Source organism: Embiotoca jacksoni, unplaced genomic scaffold, assembly GCF_022577435.1.
Source record: "Embiotoca jacksoni isolate LCO1_2020_lvr unplaced genomic scaffold, fEmbJac1.0.p SCAF_5, whole genome shotgun sequence".
Taxonomy (NCBI): Eukaryota; Metazoa; Chordata; class Actinopteri; family Embiotocidae; genus Embiotoca; species Embiotoca jacksoni.
Genome location: NW_027185403.1, coordinates 17,107,362 through 17,129,503, shown reverse-complemented (window position 1 = coordinate 17,129,503; position 22,142 = coordinate 17,107,362). Strand labels below are relative to the sequence as shown.

The window sequence follows — 22,142 nt, the reverse complement described above, 5'->3', positions numbered from 1 at the left end:
CCCAGGAGGCTTGTGACCTGTCACCCCTTGTAAAACCCTGCCCCCACCTTCTGCTCCGTCTGCACGAGCACGTCCCGACTCTAATGCGGACTAACATCTCACAGATGAAATTGTTTATGCTCCTGAGATCCAGTGCAGAGCCGAGCTGAGAGATGCAGAGAGTTTCCAAAGCATGGTGGCACTCCCCTCCGCTGTGGGAACGGGCTGCAGCGGTGCCTTACTTGCCTTCTTCCCTGCTTGAACTTTAACCTAGTTTCCCATGCTGGATTTCCAGGCTGTGATTGGTGCAATTGAAGGGAAAGAAAATTGTAGCTGCCCATTTCACTTAATTCATTCCACCCTGCAGTGTACGTCTGACTTAATGAAGCCTGGTTATCACTCACACAAGAAGAGGGTTAATAATGGTCGTCAATGTTTGCAAAAATAAGCAAAACAAACGACAACAACAACAAACAAAAAACGAGTCCAGAGATTCAAGATGAACTGTTATATAAAATGAGGTTAGACCTGGTGCAGTCTGGATACTTGTTTGAGTGTGTTTGCAGAAGTCCTCGCAGCCTGCCGGCTTATTGAACAGAGATTAGTGGGTTAGCGAGGCATGTTGAGACTAAAGGGTTGTCAGTGTCACGAAGCTGGCTCTCTTTTAAGCTGGCTAGATCACCATGGTAATTCATGCTGCAAATTTAACCTGGTCCCGAGCAGGTTATGTTGGAGCTAAAACGTAAGAAAGTACCGCCCACTGACCAATCAATTCTCCCCGGAAATTGTCACCACCAATCGGAGAAGATCCCGTGGAGCTCGGTACGCGGAGTGAGACGGTCCTCAGAGGGAGGAGGAGAGGGGGGACTGTTTCCCCGGTGATTTTTATCTTTCAGATTAACTATATTGTTTTTTTTCCCCACAGATATCTGGGACTGATTGATGCACTAAAGCATTGCACTTGTTGCATACTTATAAGATCTGACAACAAACCTACCTCTCGCTTTGAATTATGATTTTATATTTATTTCTTAGTTGCTCGTCATGAGAATAGATCTGATAATAAATTAACTTAATGAAATACGCACATTTAATTAGTCCGATCTCCCTGTGCACTTATGTTAAGGTGATACACATTCACACAGGCGGTGATTTTTTTTTTTCCCCACATCCTTCCATCATTTAGCAGCTGTGCTGCTTTCAGTGGATTATGTGTTTAACTTCATTATGTTGTTTTTTTGTTTTTTTTAATTACAGCTCGCTCCTCGTTTTCACAATATGTGTCTCTGCTGTCTGTACACTTGTCCATGTTTGCGATTGGTCAGATGCTGCAAAAACCTCCTCTAGTATGTGCACGCGCTCCAGCCGAAAGCAGAAAGCCTGAGTTAACAGAGGAAGCTGATAACCACCGTCGAAGCACGAATCATCTCTGACTGCGAGTTTCCGCTTTGTTGAGCCAGCTCAGGCACAGAAAGCCTGGGTCTGTTGAACCCGGTTCATGGTGCAGCCCTCGGGCCTCATGTTGGATACCTCCTGGTAGGATGGAATGTGTCCCAGTGTTTTGAACTGGGCTGACACCACTGCCCTGCTCTGAGCTACAACTGGGAGGAGGGGGATCTACGCCTCCACTCACTTGCACTAAATAAGTTAGACAAGATGTCAAGGTGAAGGTTCAGGAAGCGGGTTGTTTTTTCTTTGAATTCCACAAGTTATGCACAAATCCATCAACTCAACGGTGACACCACAAATCACACGTTGTTCATCGGTGGAAAAACAATCGGCCATATTGATTGGTTCTATTGCTGCTGTAACGGCTGCAACTCTTCTCTTCATCAGTTCATCCTGATCATTTGAGTCCTCACTTAAACTGTGAGAGAACAAGCACACATATGTTCAGATGACTTGCTGCTGTGTCGCTAACTGTATTTGTTATGTGGAACTTGCAGTAAATATACATTCAAATATACAAACATTAAATGCCCTGGATAAGCATCACGTCTTCTTTTCGTTTGGTAAATGAATTATACTCGATACAGCAGACCCAGAAGCTGTCACGAGTCCATGGAAGTATCTCAAGGCAGACCCTCACGTTTAGAGCCAGGAACAAACTTGTGATATACGCCACATTCCCACCTTGTTTCACACTTATGGTTTTAAGTCCTATAACTTTTAATATATTTTTTTTATTGAAACTAAATACTATTTCTAACCATCACTCTTTTTTTTGTCACTAATTTGGGTACTTTATTCTCAAAAGTTACAAAAGTAGAAGGCTTGCTGGGAAATGCTGTTTTGGTTGTGCAGTGATGTTGCTTCCTGTCATTTGTGAAAACGTGAGTGTGACATGGTTCAATGTTTTTACCAAGAAGCTCTTCACCAAATGAGCAAAACGTTAGCAGCATATGTAAACATGTGATTGTGTGCTTGTGTTTGTGGTGGCAAGAAAAATATTTGCACCGTGGCCAACCACAATTATAAAACACTGCAGAACCGTTTAATAAATTAGAACCTAAGGCAGCTACAGCAGGTATTTTTCTGAACAGCTGAGTGAAGGGTAACGATTTTTTTCAGAAACTATGCGACTAGATTCTGCAGACACAACAAGCAAACACAAAATCCATATGATTAAAAAGTCTGTGACAACCCATGACTTAAAGCTTTTTTTTTTTTTTTTACAACCCATCCCCTGACAACGTTTCACCTGAATCTGCAGCTTTTCTCAGCCTGATGGAGCTTTATAACGAGTCTCAGCTCAAAGTTGAACTGTTCAACACTCAATCAAATGTTCCCATAGCGTCACTCTCAACTGCAGCAGGCGGCTGTTTTCAGTGAAAAATCTCTAGAAGCCAACTGTCCACCAGCTGCCTGGCCTCAGTTATGAGAAGACATTCAGTAAAAACCTTCGTGGCATTTAGCAGCTAAAGAGACACATATTTGACCGAAAACAGAGAAAAACTGGAGTTCGTCCCTGCGTGGCATGAAACAAGTCTCCAACTGAATGGTAATGTTGCTCTGTAACTGCTGTGCGTGTAAATAAGCAACTGTTTGCAAACAAGTTCCCTTTGTTTTCCGATGACGCCTGGTGGTCCCAAACAATCCATTACAGCAGGTTTAGTCCCACACGTCCCTGCAGCCGTATTACAAAAAAACACGTTTGTGTAAATAAACTTCAGGTGGATTCGATTAAAGTTACGGGAAACTATGCGGGTAATTGCCATGACATCATCAAATTACAGGAGAAGCATCCATTAGAAGGATGAAGGTGTTGTCTTGGTCTAACAGGTACAATCAAATTAAGGAGTAGTCCCACAATAATGAGGCCTAATCAAGTGTTGAAGCAACACAAGCAAATTGCCGTAACGTTTTATTATCATGAATGTTTTCACACTTCACTTATCCTTTATAAAGTTATGTACACATAATTCGCTCCCATGGTAAATAAAATATCCAGTGTGGAAAGAGAAAGGGGAAAAAAGAAGGCAACAGAGTAAAAAAGAAAAAAAAAAAAAAAAAAAAAAAGTGAAACACAAAACAGAAAACTCTAAATCATGAAATATATAGTACTGATCTTAAGGAATTTGAATTGATGTCTACATAATATTGCCAGTGATTTATATACTCATAATTGGAGGTAGGGTTATAGGAACATGAAATGCTTTGTTTGTACAAGTAATGCAAGGTGCCAACTGTTACCAACAGCTCCCCCTGGTGTCCTTCCCAAAGTGCATGTCATGACTGAACTTAAATTTTAAGAAAGCTGGTTTACACATTTACACACCCAATCAGAAAATAGTTTGGAGCTTGATTCTTCAAAAAGTTATATTCTTTTGTTACACAGCAGTCACATAATCTTGGGCATTATTACAAAGGATCAACTGTTTGACAGAGATCAGTCAGTTTGTTTGAGCTCATAACAAGCAGACGTTAGTACTGACTGCCATCTGTGCGGGTTATGTCCAATGCATTTATATAGTCCTAGAAAATTGTGTTTCACATCATGGAGTCACAAAGAATTTGAAATTTATATCATCAAGATATTATAAGAGACTCAAACACACTTCCAGACTAACTTTCTTTCATAAACTGATGACATGACAGTGTACTGTGTGCAGGACTTCAGTCAATTCATGCATAATGTACCACATTCACAGCAGAGGTCTCTAATTATTTTATGGCTCCTAAACGGCCTGATACTGACCAGTATTGCCATTAAAAAGAAGGAAAAAAAAAAGCCAGTTAACCAGAACTGAAAAACTACTCTGAGTGATGCCTATTAAAATATATTTACACTCACAGGATCACATTTGGAGCGTAATGCAGTTAGAGGAAAAACCTACTCTGTGTGTGAACCTGAGAAAGGAACTAGTGATGCATTTGGGGGTTGAAATGTATGTTTTTACCCTTTTCATATTGACTTTGGTTCAAAAAAAAAAAAAAAACGAATTCAGAGGTCTGGATTTTTAACATGATCATTACAATCCGTCAAATGTCTTTAAATAAGGCAACATTCATTACAAGGTACCACGCTGCAATTCATTATGAATTAACGTTTGTGCGGCACCACCCAATGAAATATTTAAGTTTAAAAATCTAGTTTTCCATTGCGGAAACCAGGCTGCAGTCCCTGTTCAAGTTTGAACATATATATATATCTATATCTAGATATATATATAGACATATCTAGATATATCTAGATATATCTATCTATATCTATATCTAGATATAGGTATATATAGATATAGATATAGATATAGATACATATCATATTTAGGCATGCATACAAACCACTGTTGTGCATTTTAAAATGTCAAATAAAATATTTTGTCAAGGAGAAAGAAAAGGTAGAACACAGCATTTGCAAACTCAAACCCCATGAGGTATATCCTAAAAGACTTTGCACAGACAACACATCTTGAAATCCCAAATTTCAGCCATTAAAATGACAAAAATGGCAAAAGTAAGGCAATTATTTTCAACAGAGTCCTTTTAAAGAAATGCAGCTAAACAGTGATGCATGTGAGGAACAGATTCAGTGCTCATCGTCCAAAACAAACTCGTACATGTTGGAACAGCGCGTGTGGTTACTCTGACAATGTTGAACCGACTTTCTGATGCATCACCAACATGTTACAGTGTATTATTATAATCATATCAAAGGAGATACAAAAACCCAACTTTCTAGTATTTGCCATCATCTTTTGAGTTAAAAAGAACTAACTGTTTGGATGAGTTATTGCTTACATGGAATTAAGGTGTCAAGTGATTTAGTTAAAGCAGTCAAAGAACAAAGTCATTGACTGCGGTCTAAGTCCAGAGGAGCAGATGTTCAATTTGAGGCAAATAAAAAATAAGAGTCAAATTATTCAAGGAGAACACGATGCCTGATGTAAGTCAGTATGAAGTCTTTTTATCATGTTTAAATACCCCGTCGTGCTCTGGTATGATTATAACAGATGTACAGTGTAACATCATTATGATGTTATGACACCTCGGTCTGAACAGCAGGGTTGTTTCTTGTGTTGTGCTTTGTTAAATCTTTGCTGTCTGTGCTCAGTACATTACAAAAAAAAAATTAAAAAAATGGAGTGCTCTCAGTGAGATCAATCGGTATATCCTGGCTGACCGTGTTAGCCGTGAATGGTTGGCTGGCACCCTGTAGCATTATCTGATGCCTTGTTTCTATTTCAGTCATGTAAGCGTTGCTGAGCACAGCCTAAAAAAAAAAAATCTAAAAAAAAAAAATCACAGCACAATTAATTGATTCTTCTATGGTTTTGATTTTCTCCTCCTGTGAAAGCTAATGTATCGCAGTGCAGCACTGCGGGTCCATTTCTGACCACTGTAACCTCCTACATGCAACCAGAAGCCTGATAACTGCACATTATTCTCCAGATATTACTACTATGTGCTAACCTGGCCAATAAGATCCACATGTCACTCTGCCAAAGCCATTTTTCTAAAGATCATCTAAGTCCCTGCACACAAAAAAAGAAGCTTACAATAGGGCAATAAACCAAAACCTAAGCAATTAGCCAGAGTAAGCAGTGTTGAGAGAGAAGAGCTACGGTTTTTAATGGTTTAGAAAAATAATATATTTACTTCTCAGCATTTCAATCTCTAAAATATAAACAAGTTCTGGAAAAGGACTTTTGAGATCACCTCAGAGCTCGTGTTGGCTGTGAACGGTGTGACGTTTCTGTCGTTCTAAGGTCTCTGCCAGCGGCGGTGTGTGTTAGGGTAACAGTTTAAGGTCCAACATTACAACAACGAACTAAAGGCATCTCATTATCGCTAAAGAAGAAGCACTGTGGTTTAAATAACAGTTCTTGGCCCACTCAGGTTGCTGGATGGAAATCACCTCCACATCCACACTAAACCAGAAAGTGAAGGAAATAATCTTAACTTGTTTTTTTTTTTCCTATATTTTGTACTTAATATTAATTCTTAATGAAGCATGTTTTTCAGACTCAGCCCTCTGCAGCTCCAACCACCACCTCTAAAATCTACCACCTGACAGAGCAGTCGTCCCCCGCAGTGTTAGGCCTCCTCGGGCGCTGTGGGTCTCTTCAGGTCCCGGATCTGCTTGATCAGATAGTTTTTCTCGTCGCAGAACTGCTCATCCTCAGATCTGTCTGTCTGGAAGTGGCCCAGGAACTCCACAAGCTTGGTCTGGTTCTTCAGCAGTATGTCCAGCACGGGCTGAGTCTTGTTGGGGTTCGCGACGAATACCTTTGAAGACACGGAAGGATTACGTGAAACGATGATTTTTCTTCTAAAATCCGGAGGCCATATTGGCCAAAAAGTCTCTTTAGACCACTACATTCAAAATTCTACCAATTTCAGAAAGCAGCAGTTTGCTTCTGAAACATTTATGTAACTTTTCACAATCTGACAATATGGCTCTGATGAGGGACGATACCATCGTCCATCAGATGGCTGACTGTCATCGTGATGGGAGCCAGCCACTGTTCCCCCTCCCCACAACTGAGCTTACAAATACTCTAAACATGATTTCTTAATCATAATAAAGTAACTACCTTTCTGGCCCCCCCCTCCCGTCCATGTCATCGTCCTTGCGATGGTTCTCTGTAGACATCGGCCAACCCGAGCACTCATAATACACATTATTTTTACGCACCTTGAAGACGTGGAAAGCTTCAAACTGGATGTTTCGGCTGTTATCTCGGAGCAAGTTCATCATCAGTTTCAAGTTCTCTGCCCGACTGATGTACTTTGTCATGACGGTGAAGTTGTGTCTGTCCAGGAGAAGTTCTCCAAGGAGCTGAAAAACATTTGATTGAATCAATGCACAAACAAATAAAGCAAGAAAGCACGTCAGTTAAACTAGAGTCTGTAGCTCAAAGGTTTAACAGCGGTTTGGATTTGACAGAGTCGGTGCGAGTACCTTCAAACTCTGCCGTTTGGTGACGTAGTTGTCAGAATGCAGAAGCTTTTCGTACTCCGTGAACACCTGATGGACATTTAAAAAGTACGTTAGGCACCCGAAGAAGCACGTCCTTCAATTAAACATCAAAATCCACAATAGAAAGCTCACCCTGTCATAATTGTTCTCCAGGAAATCTGCACACATTATCTTGTGTCTGGTGAGAAGATCCTGAGTGGGAATAGAGACCAAGATGTTAGCTGACAACCGTTCGTATGTCGACGCTGCCGTTAGAAAGAAAATATATGAGAATACCTTGAATGAGGCGAAAGCATCTGAGGCGATGTCGAAGGTTGAGAGCTCCACATAACGGAAGAAGCAGTACAACTCTTCAGAGAAGAGCAGAGTCCTCGCCAAGGGCTCGTGACGCAGACACTCCCTCAACATCATGCCACAGTTAAGAGCCACTTCAGCGCTCTCATATCTGTACAGGTTAACACATGTCAGGTCCAAGTGCAGTTACACACATCACCAGAATTCATCAAAAAAATCCACCCTAATGACTTTATCGCTGTTAATCAAACATTACATTTGGATTTATATTGATGAAAAAGACATTTATTGGCCTTATTTTTCAAGGCGAGATGAAGATAGTTCTGCTGACGGCTGTTGTGATCATGAAATTCTAGTTGATGATTACAGATACAAATAATTACAATTAATAATTTAATTGTCCTTGTCTGGTCCCTTTCATTGTACGATGGTAATTGGTTTACACTTTTACAGCACCTTTTTAACTTAATAGTTTAAATAGTGCTTTCATTTTTCCTTTCTATGTGAACCATTATTATGGTAAAATGCATTATAAAAGTGTAGATCAATTACCATGATAGTGACCAGGCAAGGACAATCAAATTGTTAACTGCAATTATTTGTGCAATAGATAATGATCAACTAAAATGTCCTTCCTAATTAACCATTCTCACACACACACACACACACACACACACACACACAGATGTTTATCGGAGGAATTTAGGACTGAACCACCAGCCTCACAACTAGTACGCAACCATCTGAGTCACAGCTGGCATTAAGTGGTTAAGTGTAAGTTTAACCGTTTAATGAAATACATAAAGCTTTTAAAGAAAAAGAGCCACTTCCTGGCATTAAACATCCAAATAAAAAAAATACATTTCTGTTTGCCTTTAACTGAGCAGAGCAGACATGACATAAATTACAGCCCAAGTACTAAACTATTACTAAAATATACAAAGAAAGTACTGATAACAAAAGGTACCAATAATCAAGACACTCAGGTGCCTTTGAACCACAGAAGAAGAAGAAGAAGAAGAAGAAGAAGAAGAAAAGGGCTTAACGACATGATGTCGTTGTGGAAACAGTGATTGAAATCTGACATTTTGGTTTGTTTCATCCAGATGAATAGAAACGGCTCCAACGATTATGCAAACTGATTACTGCTGGCCCTATCGGGCGACGATGTAAAGATTTTGACAGGAGAGAGTTCATTAGCAGCAGCAGGAAGATCCAACACGTCAACATTAAACATCAGGTTTTGACGTCTGCTTCCGACGATTAAAGTCCTCTTTATAGATGTGACACTCTGGAATACAGTTAAAAAACAAAGCAGAATAAAATCCATCACCGAACCAGCAGCGAGCGAAGATAGCATTCGATCGACTGACAGCAGCTTCAGTCGATGATAACACAGAGCAACTGTAACACACGGCTGCTCTCCGAGTGAGCGCGATGACTCAGTTTTGTCAGAGCTGTAAAACCAGCACTCCACTATCACTCCATCCATCTGCGCCGGTAACCCACAGGTGAATGCAACAAGTTCGCGCTTGTTCATGCGGGAGTTGTTGAAACTCATACAGTGTAATGGAGAAAATCATAAGGCGCGTTTGAGGAAGGTGAGTTTACCAGTAAAAGTTTTACCAAGTAATGTAAAACACAGCAGCCACGTTAGTTTTTGTAGTAACAAGATATAAGCGGAGAAATAAAGCACTCACGCTGAACATCGAACGACCAAATACAGAGTTCCTGCAGACTGAAAAGATGAACTTACCCTTTCAGAAGCATGAAGAGGATCTGTGGGTGTGTAGAGATGTATTCTACCGTGGGTGTGCGAGTGCCAATCTGACGTCTCACAATGTTGCTGAACAAATGAACCACATCCTTCTTCCCCTGTAAAACAACAACCACTCAGACAAACGAACGGCTGACTGAATGCTTGTATGCAAAGATATTTTTGATTTTGGTCATAGATGCTCAGATCCCGCTGATCATTGGATGTCTGCGCAAAGAAATCAATCAACCCTCCCCCACCCTCCCACCCCCACCCCCCTCCCCACCCAATAAAGGCGATGCTGAAAGAAGTACATTTATTTGTTTCACCTCAAAATCAATCTTCTGCAGGTTTGCAATGAGAGCAATGAGGAGGTTGGTGTTGTACAGCTCTTGTGCGAGTTGAGCCACTGCCTCGGTCTGAGGCTCTTTGTCACCTGTCCCACAGAGGACCTCCTTCAGCAAAGCCAGGTTTTTGGACACCTCCTCTGCGACCTTTAACAGGGACAACCAGTCAACCAGAAGGACAATCAGCTGAACGTCACATTTCTCGTCAGCGGGGTTAAAAACATCTGCTGACCTTCTCACACTTCTTGCTGTCTCCGGCATCCAACTTTTCCATGTAAGCAACATTCTCCTTCAAGCTCCTCACGATTTCAGCCGGACTTTTCTGAGACTTCCCAAAAGGAAAAGGCATGGCTGAGGACAGGCGGTCCGAGCCCGGGTCTCTGAGGACATAAAACAGGGACTCAAAACAAACCGTCACCGTCAAATCAAAGCGGCTCGACTTCCTCCACCTCTGCGCGGGTGGAGGAAGGAGCTGACGGAAGAGCAGAGCTGCAGCCGAGTTACATCAAACATCACGAACATCATGGTGAACATGGTGAAGAGCTAGCCGACTCGGCTAGCGTCGGGTTAGCTCGTTCTCGGAGACAACACGACGTCCTCCACCGTGAGCTCCCAGCGGCTCCGCTGAAGGAGCAGGTCGCACGTTAACGTCAAGTTGTCCACTTGGATAATAAAACTTTTAAAAGGACGTGCGGTGTTTAACACGTTGAAGTACCGACGTGCTCGTCGGCGGAGTTTAGCTAGCTTGTGACCTAGTTAGCTGTAGCGAGACAACTAGCGACGGGACGTAGTTGGACAACGAGGGGACGTAGTTGGACAACGGGGGGACGTAGTTGGACAACGGGGGGCCGCAGGAAACACACACCACGCCGATGAGACATTTAGTTCAGGCTGTCGAGACTCACCGACTTGAACGTAGTTTTGAAGCTCAAAGACGACCGGCGGCTAACAGGTTAGCTTAGCGGGCTAGGAGCCGTGTCCTCTGTCTTTATCCGCTGTCGGTCCTCTGAATGTCCCCAGAAGGGCGGTGAACCTCAAAACACCAACCGGAGCTACAAGTGGCTCAAACGGACGACATTCATGTCCGACATACGTCATGTAAAGTCTCCGTACTCGTGACCGTTGTCGCCCAACTTGCCAGCTTTGCCGACTTTGTCCCGAGTCCGTCCGATAACTTCACTTCCCTGTTCTCGACTGTCCACCAACAGACGTCCTCTCCGTGTCCCCGGGGACACTGGGCGGGGATGTTTTGCTGTACTAAATGACTGGCACCAAAATTCAGCCAATCACGTTGACCGAATCGAACTCGCGGAAACGCCCCCCTCCGCTGCGGGTGCGCGTGTTTCGTAAGCTCGCGTCTCCTCGTGTGGGTGAAAAGACCGAAGCTCTCAAGGGACGCCGCGGGACGCCGCGGTCCACCGGACCGGCGCGGAGACGAAATCAAGCGCACCTGAATTTTCGAGAACGACACGAGTTGGGAAACATGTAAATTCACAGGCCGCGCGGACTAATCTGATGTGTATGGAATCTAATTTGTATTTGTTTAATTAAAATTGAATATAATCCAAACGTATAGTAGCCCACGGGACAATATCTATTAGAATTAGGGATATTTGTTGTATTTTTCTCGTCGAAACTTCAATATCAATGAGACATTTCTGTGTTTGCAGTAAAAACAATTGCTGCCTTTGATGATTCACAAAAGTCACAAGAAAATTCAATATACGAAAAAAAAAAAAAAAAGCATCTGTAAAACACATTTGACGGGATAAATTCAACAAACAATTTAATTAAATGAAGTTTGTGTCCCCAAATGACTCAGACTCGTAGGACATAACTCTGAAGGTACAACCATGTTGAATATTGTGGTTCTCATCATATCGAGATGCTGCCCATATCATCACAGCTCCCACCAACAGTTGATGACAGACAGTGTGGGTGGAAATCACCCTCCAGCATTTTCTAAACAAGCAGGAAACCAGATGTCGGCACAAAAAAAAAATCTGAAAAACCTCAGGAGGTTTGTCCTTACATAATCATATATTTGTGAAGTCATTTATACCGAAAGGTTTATGACGAACATCACTGCTTAGAAAATGTATCATTTTCCAAGACTATACTTTAAACTGTGTTATTTGCGCTGTATATTGATTTTATTTGTTTTATTAAGATGTCCTGTCTTTCTAAAATCCTACAGATTCACAACTACAGCGTGTGTCTTTCTGGAGAACAATACAACCTTTCACCAACAGCAGTCAGCTTCACACCAGGTGAAAGTAAAACAACTTCTTCTGCTGCCGTTATTGATGATTTGGATGACTTCCTTTGAAAACCCAACACAGTGCAGCACTTCCTTCTGTAATGTCCAAGTCTTTTATTCCCGTCAGTCACAACATGTTGTCAAACAGGCACTCTTCTGGTTTTGATTGTTCAGTTTATAAATGGTTCAAACAATATCTTTCTAGTTCAAACTGTAACTGTAAATGGCTTCAACTGAAGTACCGGTACTGTGACTGAAGGTGTGCTAAAGGGATCAATCTTAGGTCCCTTGTTATACATAAATAGTATTTATTTTATTATTTCATTTCAAACTAAGGGCTGCAAAATCATTTTGTAATGCTGTCACCTTTAAAGTCCACGGTTGGAATAAACTGATAACAGACAAAAATGAGCTGCAGCAAATATTACTTTAAATAAAATCCAACATTCGTGTTTGTTAAAGGAGATTAAGTAAATACAGTCCTCTCCTTCCTCTCTCTGTTTCCTCACGTCACCACACGAAAGCTCAGTGGTCACACAGGACTGCAGCCAATACCAGCTGCTGTCGTTATTCCTTATACAATCAACCAAGCGGAGGTCTGTCACAAATGACAAGTGTCCAGTCAGTTATGAATCAATGTAATCTATCAGGGTAAAAAAAAAAAAAAAAAAAAAACACCAACAAACCTAGTAGGATAACAAATATCTGTACAGCTATTGCTTTTAAAAACCCTTCAAAACTATTAGATTTTTCCACCAACGAAAGGCAGTGTTAACCATGCAACTGCATATCTTTTTTCTGACAACTATTTAGATTTAGTTGTGCAATCTCTGAGCGCTGAACTCGTCAGGTCCACTGCTCCGCTTTGGTAAGGACACACCGAGCAGCAACCGGCCGTGACCTCTCTGGGTTGGGAACCCAAGCTGTATATTTCGGCCGTCGTGTTCTTGATTCTTCTTTTAGCCAGAAGTGACCATATATGGATGAGCTGGCGAGGAGCGACGGGATCTGACTGACAACCTGAGGACACAACGCCCGTCGGAGGGCGGAAACTCTCCTGCACCTGACACTTATGTTCAGATGGACCGTCGGAGCACGTATCAGGACTGAATTCAGCTAATGACACCGTATTGACTTGTGGAAAATCATTTATTGACTTTGTATTTCATGGGACAAGTTGAATGGATGTCTTTGGAGCCAGAGGCTTATTGAAGCCAGCCCCTAGTGGCCCTCGGTGGTATTACACGTGAAGGCTTCGCCCACTTTTTTTTTTTATACAGTCTGAGGTATACACTGAAATTTAGTTGAGCACAGTTCTCTCCCCTGATTGGATGAAGTGGGAACGGGACACCAGGAAATGTCTTCTCTGTTCACTGTAGATCAGAGGGACCGGGAGACCCATAACTCATGTTGTAATATTTGAAACTTATCGAACAAAAAATAAATTGCTTACAGCTCCTTTAAACCTCATGCAAATCTGCATCGGACATGGCTTCCCATGGGTCTGATCTGTTTTGGGTTATTGACACTTCTGTGTGTCATTTTCACGAGTTTAATTGTAAAGTCGGGCTGGATTCTGCGCACTCTTGACCTCCTGCATCTTTTCACGTTCCAAACGTTGCAACATACGCTCGTCGACACGACTTTTATTCTGAAAGTCCCAAACCGGATGTCCCGCCGCCGCGGTCACGCCAGCTAGCTTGATGCTAATGGCAAAAAAAAAAAAAAAGCACACGATCACTTCTGAAGGACGGAAAGAAACACGGTCGTCGGCCGGGGACCACTTTTCCTCCGTCGGTACCATCTTCGGCGAGATCAGATCACGCCAGCAGGTAAGACGCGGGCCGTGTGTCCGCGGCTCTCCGGTCTCCGCTGTGTTTCGTGGCCTGTTGTCGTCTCCGGGCCGTTTTGCTGCCGTCCGCGCCGAGCTGCTCTTTTCTCGGGGACACATCACGTATGGCGCCTCTTCACTTCGAAACGGTCTGCGAAGACCCGCGCCTGTCATGTTAATTCACCACATTTAAAGGGAAATATTCGCAGCTCTTCTCTTTTCGGCACGAACAGTCGTTTCGAAAGAAGTCACATTTCCCCGCCGCCGACCTTTATTTTCCTCCACGAACAGGCCCCGGGAGGAAACATGTCGGGGCGTTGAAGATGCTCTGAGGGGAAAATAGTTTTCAGTTGTCGGTAGTTTGGTGGAGAAACAGACACACACCCCCTTTAATTCAAAACTTTGTCGGAGAAATTTGAGGCACGTTGTATGGTTTTTTTTTTTGGAGCTGCTTCTCGTCACAAATCCACCACATCGTCGCCGTGTAGTGAAAACCTGCGATGCGAGGTTTTCTTGGTTTGTTTTTCCAGAGAAGAGCAGAGGATCAAATAAAGCACATTTGTTGTTATTTCCACGGGCGGTATCGTGTGTTTGCGCCCTCAGCTCCGCCGCAGTGAAAGCCTGGCCCTGCTATCATGGCTGTAATGGCTCTATCAAGGCGTCGCAGCACACCCCTATTGTGATTTGTTTTTTTTATATATACATATATATATTTTAGATATATTTATATATATAAAACACCCACTTTCGTTTTCTGGACTTGAAAGAATCGAGTAGATGTTTTTAATCCTCACATTTATTGTACGTGCTTCGCCCGCAGCACATTATGGACCAGAGGAAGCAGCGCCTGTCTGCCCATGACAGCTCACAGGTGGAGGTTTGATCCACTCATCTGAGAATTGATTGGATATGCAGCCGATTTGTGCACGTATTTTAAGAAAATGCTGATTAGCACACATCTAAAATGTGAAATTAAAAATGCAGCTGAAAATGATGCAAAACAACAACAACAACAATACAAATCATCCCAACTCTTTAGAGATGTACACGCTTTCACTGCTTATCACAAGAAACGGAGTAAAATTTACACATATTCCGCTGAATAATATATTTTTCTTCTTCAGAAAAGTGGACACCGGCGAGTTGGGTCAGATGAGATGAGCAGGGATACTGGTGCAGACGCTTTATTCAAAATAGGGAACATGTTGCATCATTTGCAGAAGAACTCCTCCCGGGGGTTTGTGTGCTGTCATCAAGAGTAACCTGGCTCTCATCAGATCTGGCCCACCAGGTTCATCGTCTGCTGGTTTCCCCTCCTGTTTCGTCTGATTCAGTGCTGCGTGACTACAGCAGTATTGTCTTCAGCCATGACACATCATCCTTTTTGACGGCCTACCTCACACAAAAGTCAGCATATCGCGCAGTTCTGATGTCGGCCCGCATTTTAGGACGCTCAATTTAAACACACTGATCTTGCACCTTTGGATTCATAAAGAAAACAATGATTCATCAATTCAATCAGTTTAAATTAAACAAGGGATTTGAAGCTGACGTCCGTGTGATCCATCAAGACGATTTGCTGAGCAACTCTTCAAAAGTGTTTTCAGGACACGGAGCTGTTCGGTTGAGACTTTCCTCGCTCCATTTTGAAGTTGCCTGAAGTTGTAGTTGAGTCAAAGTTTTGTCTCCAGCTGCTTCTGGGAAAGAGTTTCTCGTGGCTCCTTTCCAGAGTTCTTTAGTTTTTACTCCGCAGCGCTCACTTCTTTCCTTCTGGTGAGACGAGAGAAAACCTGATTTCCAGAACAAAGTTTAGTCTCAACAGAATCCGTTAGGAATGTTTGGCAACTCGGACCGCGGACGGACAGTCGGACAGATTTACATAAATTATGAGCAAATCAACAGCTAAGCTTGCTGATAATAAGAAGGGTCTTCTTTTTCATCATTGACTTCTGACGAGAGCTCCATCGATTAATTAAATTATTAATCAACAGAAAATTAATGGACAACTTATTTTGAAAATTTTATTTAATTTTTTTATGGACAAATGCTAAAATTATCTTATTCCAGCTTCTTAAAATGTATATTTATATATAATATTTTCTGGATCCTTTAGTCTTGCATGAAATTAAACTAAAAATCTTTTGGTTGATCGACAAGACATTTTAACCTCGTCCCTAGGTTTTGGGGAACATTGGTCAACAATATTTTACCATTTTCAGACTTTTTAAAAACCAAACAGCTAATTGATTAATCAAGAAAATAAGCGTCAGATTAATCAACAGAGAATATATTTTGTTATTTGTAGGTATTTCATACCTACATTGCCAAGTCGTCTGGGTGTCTCTCAGATAATAAACACATGTGATTGCATCCCGTATGAATCAGCGAGATGTGTATCAAAGCATTTTTTAAGATTTAGTAAAGTGGACAATTGTGTTCTTTTTCAAATGGCTTTGATCATATCTTCTTAAAAGCCGTGTAATGCAAAGCTATCCTGTCGTTCTCTCTTTCATGTCTGTGCTGTTATTTATTTTTTAATTAGACTCTTGGGTGCGCAGCGAAGCCTTTGGTGATGTCAGGACCGAGGAAAGGCGCTGCGACGCGGCTGCCTAAATGTGCCTTCTGCAGAACCGACCGGGACAAGGACTGCGGGCAGCTGCTGCTGTCTGACGGCCAGAAGGTGGCAGCCCACCATAAGTGCATGGTGAGGAGAGCACACGCAACCTCTCCGCCTCTGATCCTTCAAGCACATGTCTTGTATACAAAAGAGTGAACAGTTCAGCCCATGTGTGTGTATGTTTTCTGTTGAGCCATCAGAAATTCTACATTAAATAAAGGGACAAAGCCTTCTCCCACTATTTATCTAAAGGCACCCAATTTTGGGGAAAGTAGTAGTTAATATGAATAAAAATGAACATATTGTTGATGTGTTATCATTGTAATCGTCATATAACACACAGCACAAAACCAATTTGTAATAAAAAAAATTTATGAATGTCTTTTGCAGCTTTTCTCTTCGGCTCTGGTCACGTCACACTCAGACAGTGACAACATCGGAGGATTCTCCGTCGAGGACGTGAAAAAGGAGATCAAGAGGGGAAATAAATTGGTGAGTAGATTAACCTCAGGTCATCTTTAATGAGAAAGAAGTGTGTGAGTGTTTTAAGGTCATGAAGTTGAGCTCTGTGACTTCGATTCTTCAGGTTTTATCGTGTATTTATGTTCATGCATTTATAAAGTGACACATTTAGATGACAGAGTGGATTAAAATGTACGTTTATTGTTGAGGAAACACTGCATATATGGGGAGGTTAAAAAGCAGTTAAGTCAGATAATAATGATGCACACATTTATGCTGTCTCCCTTTTGACACAGTGTTTGTGTGTTTAGATAATTACTAGTATTGATATTAACTGGTGGCATTAAATCAGATCGTGTTTTATCTTGGAAATATCAGCTTTTGTCATCAAATAAAAGATTTGAAACCCACAGGTTATGGTTCGTGCCTCAATTTGACAAACTGTTAAAAAAAAAACTTGGACCTGAGACCTTTGATCTGTTCTGACACTGGAAATATGTATATATGTGATGACTGTAAGTCTGTGCTGCACTTGAATGTATTTGTTGTTCCTGCATGTAAATGTCAGAATAGTGAGAAATTTCAGTGAATTAGTATCAGTTTTACGTCTTTTTTATTTATTTCACCTTCTACTAGTGAAACCACGAGCAAACATGAATGTTTATTATTTATTTGAAATGTTCTAGTTCTGCAACGATAAGTCAAATGATCGAAGATGCATTAATTTTGCTAAAAGTCTTTAATTCCAGCTGCAAATTTTCTGGTTTCTTCAGTTTTGTCTGTGAACTGTTGGTCAGGACAAAACCAAATACTTTCTGCTGCACATCAGGCTTTGAGAAACACAGGTCAAAACCTGTCACCATTCTCTGGCATTTAAAGACCAAGTCAAGTCAATTATTCCTAAAAGTATTCGACAGAGTAATAAATCAGGAAAATAATTATCTGCTGCTGTAAAATTTTCATACCACAGTGTTCACTCATACACATAATATGTAAGCAAGATGCATACTTACATTCTTTCTTCAAATATTTATGTAGTTTTTTTTTTTTTTACTTTAATCCACTTAAAACTACACATCATGCGTTTAGATATTCCTAATTATATTCCTAATTTACATAGATTTTAAAATGGCTTTATTTTATTTTATTTCCCAACCTTATTTGTCAGTGTAATTATGTTTATTTTTTTATTATTGTTAATCACAATTTTCTTTATTATCTTGATTTATTAAGATCATAGTCAATCATAGTTTTGTCTGTAAAATGTCAGAAATGAGTAAAAAAAAAAAATGCTATAATCTCCCACAACTCAAGGTACAATCAATTTCAATGCCATGTTTTAATTTGAGTTTAAATGTCCGGTGTATTATACATAATGAGGAAAAATAAATCCTTAAATTCTAAGTTAGAAAAATGACTAAAGACAGTTAAATTGAATCTCATTACTAATTAAATTAACATTTTGAATGAAAATAGAAGGTTTTGAACTGCGTGCGTTTGGCCGTTTTCCTGAAAGTTGCCGTTTTGTTTTCTTCCTGGTCAGATGTGCTCTTCATGTCACCGAGCCGGCGCCACCATCGGCTGCGATGTCAAGACGTGCCGGAGGACGTATCACTATTACTGTGCCGTGAAGGACAAGGCGCAGATCAAAGAGAATCCCTCGCAAGGGATTTACCTGTAAGTTACGTCACCTCCGGACTCATCCGCACATTCATGTACAATAAATAAAGCTCTCATTAGCTGTCCCTGCTCATTTGGGAGGATGAGAGGTCCCAGCTGGTGTTGGGGAACAGCAGGGGGCCCGATGGGAAGGTCGCGTAGAGACAGATGTTCATGCTCACATTCACACCACCAGCATCTAGAGACGCCCGTTAACTTAACTTGGATGTTTTTGGGCTGCGAGATGAAAACCGCAGCGGCAGAATCATTTTAATGAAGTTCTGTCTTTCCTTCCTAACTGTAGTGTTTACTGTTGCAAACACCGGGATGCTTCTCAGGATGGGATTCAAGGTAAAGTATGTTTTAACAGCGATTTGCTGCTGTTTTTCCTCAGTTATAAAACAAATTCAAAGGACAGACATTTTTTTTTGTTAGCTGTATAGTAATTTAGTTCACCACAAGGCCGCCTCAAGGTGATATTTATCATTGAAATAAGAAATTATAATCACAAAACATAGTCTTACAGTAATTGCCTTAATTATTTACTTTGCGCTTGACGTTTATAATGAAATTAGTTCCTGATCTTGTTTTTTTTTTTCAATGCACCCATTTGCATGCTCCTTTGCTTTAATTAGTTATTGTTTGTCTTGATGTTGGTTTGTCCTCAGATGAGGAAGGAGCAGTGGCCAATGATTCAGACTCATCACCTCCACAAAGTAGAGGCAGGGGAAGGTTTGAGAAAGTGAGGGCTAAGGTCGGATCTCGTGGCCAGTCAGAAGAAACGCGCTCCACCTCCTCGCAGGCTGCAGACGAAGAGAGCTCCTCCCACGTAAGGCTACGTTCACAAACACCATCTGTGACACGGACGTGGACGGTCTGCTAGCTGTGTGTGGACGGTGGTGATATTTTCTGAACGTTGTACTGTGTTTTAGCGGGACAGGTCACCTCTGCGGGCCAGCCCAGGAGATGGAGGCCAGCGCTGTGGCTTCTGCCACGCTGGCGAGGAAGAGAACGAAACGAGAGGCATGCTTCATACAGATAACTCCAAAAAAGTGGCCGCACACTACAAGTGCATGGTAAGACTGTCGTCTGTTTGCAGCCTGTTCTGCAAATGTGCATTTGAAGTACAAACACTTGCATTTCTCTGTGATTTCTGATCCCGCGCAGCTTTTTTCATCGGGGACCGTACAGCTGACCACGACATCACGGGCTGAATTTGGAAACTTTGACGTGAAAACCGTCATCCAGGAAATCAAGAGAGGCAAAAGAATGGTGAGGAGACGGATGCAACAGCACTTTAAATAACTGTTTTGGGTTTCAAATCTTTTTTTCTTTTTTTTTATGATTTAATTTATTAAATTGTCTTATTGTTTTTGCAGAAATGCACACTCTGCACTCAGCTGGGTGCCACCATCGGGTGTGAAATCAAAGCGTGTGTGAAGACCTACCACTATCACTGCGGCCTGCAGGACAAAGCCAAGTACATCGAAAACATGGCGCGTGGAATCTACAAGTGAGCAAACCCACTAAAGATCTCCATTTAATAAACACTGTCACTTCACAAACAGGTCGAGACAAATATCTTTTGACTGTTTTATGTATTTGTTCCAGAGATTTTCTCTTCATATTGACAGGAATAGTTACCACTCAATCATTTGCACTTTGTTGTCAAGTTGTCCACGTAATCGTCAAAAAAGTTGTCATTATTTCTTGAACTTGATTCTTAAATCGGTTGCTGAATCACAAAGCTGATTAATGCTTTTGTCAGAATGATTAGTAGTTTACATTTTATACATTATATTTTGTAACAGGCAGCATTTTCTGGTATGACTGAATCATAAATCGAGCAACTCTCAATCATAATCTCACCCCTTTCTTCTCAATTCTGTAATCATAACTAAGCATGAGGCTGAGATTAAAGGTGTTCGCAGGGTTTTATGCCTTAAACTCTTTAGTTTTAGTGCAGCTTGACAAAACACATGACCGTATCCTTCAGATCTGATAAACATGCTGAGTGCATTGTGAGATATCGTTTGGTATCAGCTTGAATGGAACAGATATTCATTTATTTATAAATCCTGCACTGCAGAAACCTTCTCAGAACGTTCAAGTGATCGCTGGTTTGAGCTGCTTGTATTAATTTGTATTACTGTATTTTCGTACTTACAAGCCCCACTGTGTGTGTTTTATTTCAGACTATACTGCAAGAACCACAGCGGAAATGAGGAGAGGGATGAGGAAGACGAGGAGCGAGAGAATCGCAGTAGAGAGAGGGCGGCCATCGACCACGGAGGAACACCATCAACACAAGTGAATGGCAACTAGGTACTGCATCAGTGGTATGGTTGTTACACACAAAACAATATTGTTAAACCTTAATCAATGTAGTTTTCCTCCAGTAGCAGCGGAATTGCAGTAAATGTAAACATTTCAAGTTTTTGTTGTTCTTTTTTTTGCAGGTTTGATCCAATAGGGGAGACGTGGGGGAGGAGGGGGAGACAGAAAAATGTAAAATCGTGGAAGAGATATTTTTTTATTCTAAATCTTAGCCTATTCACAAAAGTCGTGGTCTACGAGCTGCCAGGAGTCTTTCACACGGTTTCTTCCAGTAAATGGACACGATGTCTCGATGTGCACCAGATGTCCTCTTCATGAAACCCTGTTTTGAGTTGACTGACCGAGCTTTTGACAGACTGCCGGTGCTGCAGAGCACTGGACAGCTGCAGCATCATGAGGAGCCGCGGCTAAACTTCCCCAAGATGCTGTCGTAGGCTCAATTTTAAACACACTTGTTAATGCCGTGAAGGAGAGCCGATGGACTGATCTTTTGATTGTCACTCACTGCCCATGTCCCCACTGACGACATGACCTACACTTGCTGAGAGTTGAAACATTCTTCCTCTTCCTTAGTTTCGAAAGGACTTCCTTTTAAGAGGGGTCTGTTTGTTACTAGTCTCTATGAAGTCGTGCAGTTTGATTACCTTGTTTCTGTAATCATGTCTTAAGAATACTCTTTTCATGTTAGCCTTTCTTTCTTTCTTGATATGTAATATTTTGCTACTGTATTATCATCATGAGTACTTTTGAATATGTGGATTTCAAACAGTCACAATTACAGGTTTTGCCAGCATGCACTTGGATTTGCCCACTGTTAAAGGTGGCGTTTTTTATTTAGCTGCTAAAGGGTAAAGTAGAGCCCTTTAGAGGAGTTGGCTTGACTTTGTTTGATGTACTGTTACTTGTATCTCAACAAATGTATCCATGAATGATTGGAATAGAAAATATTTTTATTTTACACGTTTACTGAGTGACTTGAGTCTTTTTTTTTTAAGTATGTCCATAACGTCGTCAAAACACTACTCGTGGCTGCTTACAGTGTTGAAGGTGAAGATTTCTGGTGAGGTTTGAAGGAATGTCACACTAACTAGTTTAAGAAGTCAAACCATCCAGATCAGCAAAATCATCTTACAGTAGCTGTATGCTCTCATTCTGCTGTTATATTTGGTATTCACAC

General features: G+C 41.3%; 2 protein-coding genes across 3 annotated transcripts; one reads left to right on the top strand and one right to left on the bottom strand.

The window, feature by feature from the left end:
• Nucleotides 1–3,330: 3,330 nt before the first annotated feature.
• Nucleotides 3,331–11,031, bottom strand: cab39l1 (calcium binding protein 39, like 1). The gene is made up of 9 exons (XM_069171076.1): nt 10,705–11,031; nt 10,032–10,179; nt 9,782–9,946; nt 9,453–9,571; nt 7,679–7,847; nt 7,535–7,594; nt 7,385–7,450; nt 7,118–7,261; nt 3,331–6,708 (listed from the first exon to the last, which is right to left on the bottom strand). Exons 2-9 carry the CDS (start codon nt 10,146–10,148, stop codon nt 6,517–6,519), a joined length of 1,032 nt encoding a protein of 343 aa, XP_069027177.1. The 5' UTR covers nt 10,149–10,179; nt 10,705–11,031; the 3' UTR covers nt 3,331–6,516.
• Nucleotides 11,032–13,553: 2,522 nt separating this feature from the next.
• phf6 (PHD finger protein 6) lies at nt 13,554–21,931 on the top strand. Of its 2 annotated transcripts, none has more exons than XM_069171133.1 (11): nt 13,554–13,891; nt 16,433–16,594; nt 16,898–16,999; nt 18,513–18,646; nt 18,933–18,979; nt 19,297–19,457; nt 19,561–19,704; nt 19,796–19,900; nt 20,008–20,141; nt 20,824–20,967; nt 21,088–21,931. In XM_069171133.1, exons 1-10 carry the CDS (start codon nt 13,763–13,765, stop codon nt 20,951–20,953), a joined length of 1,248 nt encoding a protein of 415 aa, XP_069027234.1. In that variant the 5' UTR covers nt 13,554–13,762; the 3' UTR covers nt 20,954–20,967; nt 21,088–21,931. The 2 variants fall into 2 exon arrangements, with proteins under 2 accessions (XP_069027234.1, XP_069027233.1); XM_069171132.1 differs by having other exon boundaries at nt 13,565–13,891; nt 20,824–20,953.
• Nucleotides 21,932–22,142: the final 211 nt, after the last annotated feature.

Coding starts and splice junctions, on each gene's coding strand:
- cab39l1 (XM_069171076.1), bottom strand. CDS start 10,148: ATGCCTTTTCCTTTTGGGAAGTCTCAGAAAAGTCCGGCTGAAATCGTG. Junction 9,572..9,781: donor TGCAGAAGATTGATTTTGAG/GTGAAACAAATA, acceptor GTTGTTTTACAG/GGGAAGAAGGATGTGGTTCA. Junction 7,262..7,384: donor CCAAACGGCAGAGTTTGAAG/GTACTCGCACCG, acceptor AATGTTTTTCAG/CTCCTTGGAGAACTTCTCCT.
- phf6 (XM_069171133.1), top strand. CDS start 13,763: ATGCTAATGGCAAAAAAAAAAAAAAAGCACACGATCACTTCTGAAGGA. Junction 17,000..18,512: donor TCAAGAGGGGAAATAAATTG/GTGAGTAGATTA, acceptor CTTCCTGGTCAG/ATGTGCTCTTCATGTCACCG. Junction 18,980..19,296: donor TTCTCAGGATGGGATTCAAG/GTAAAGTATGTT, acceptor GTTTGTCCTCAG/ATGAGGAAGGAGCAGTGGCC.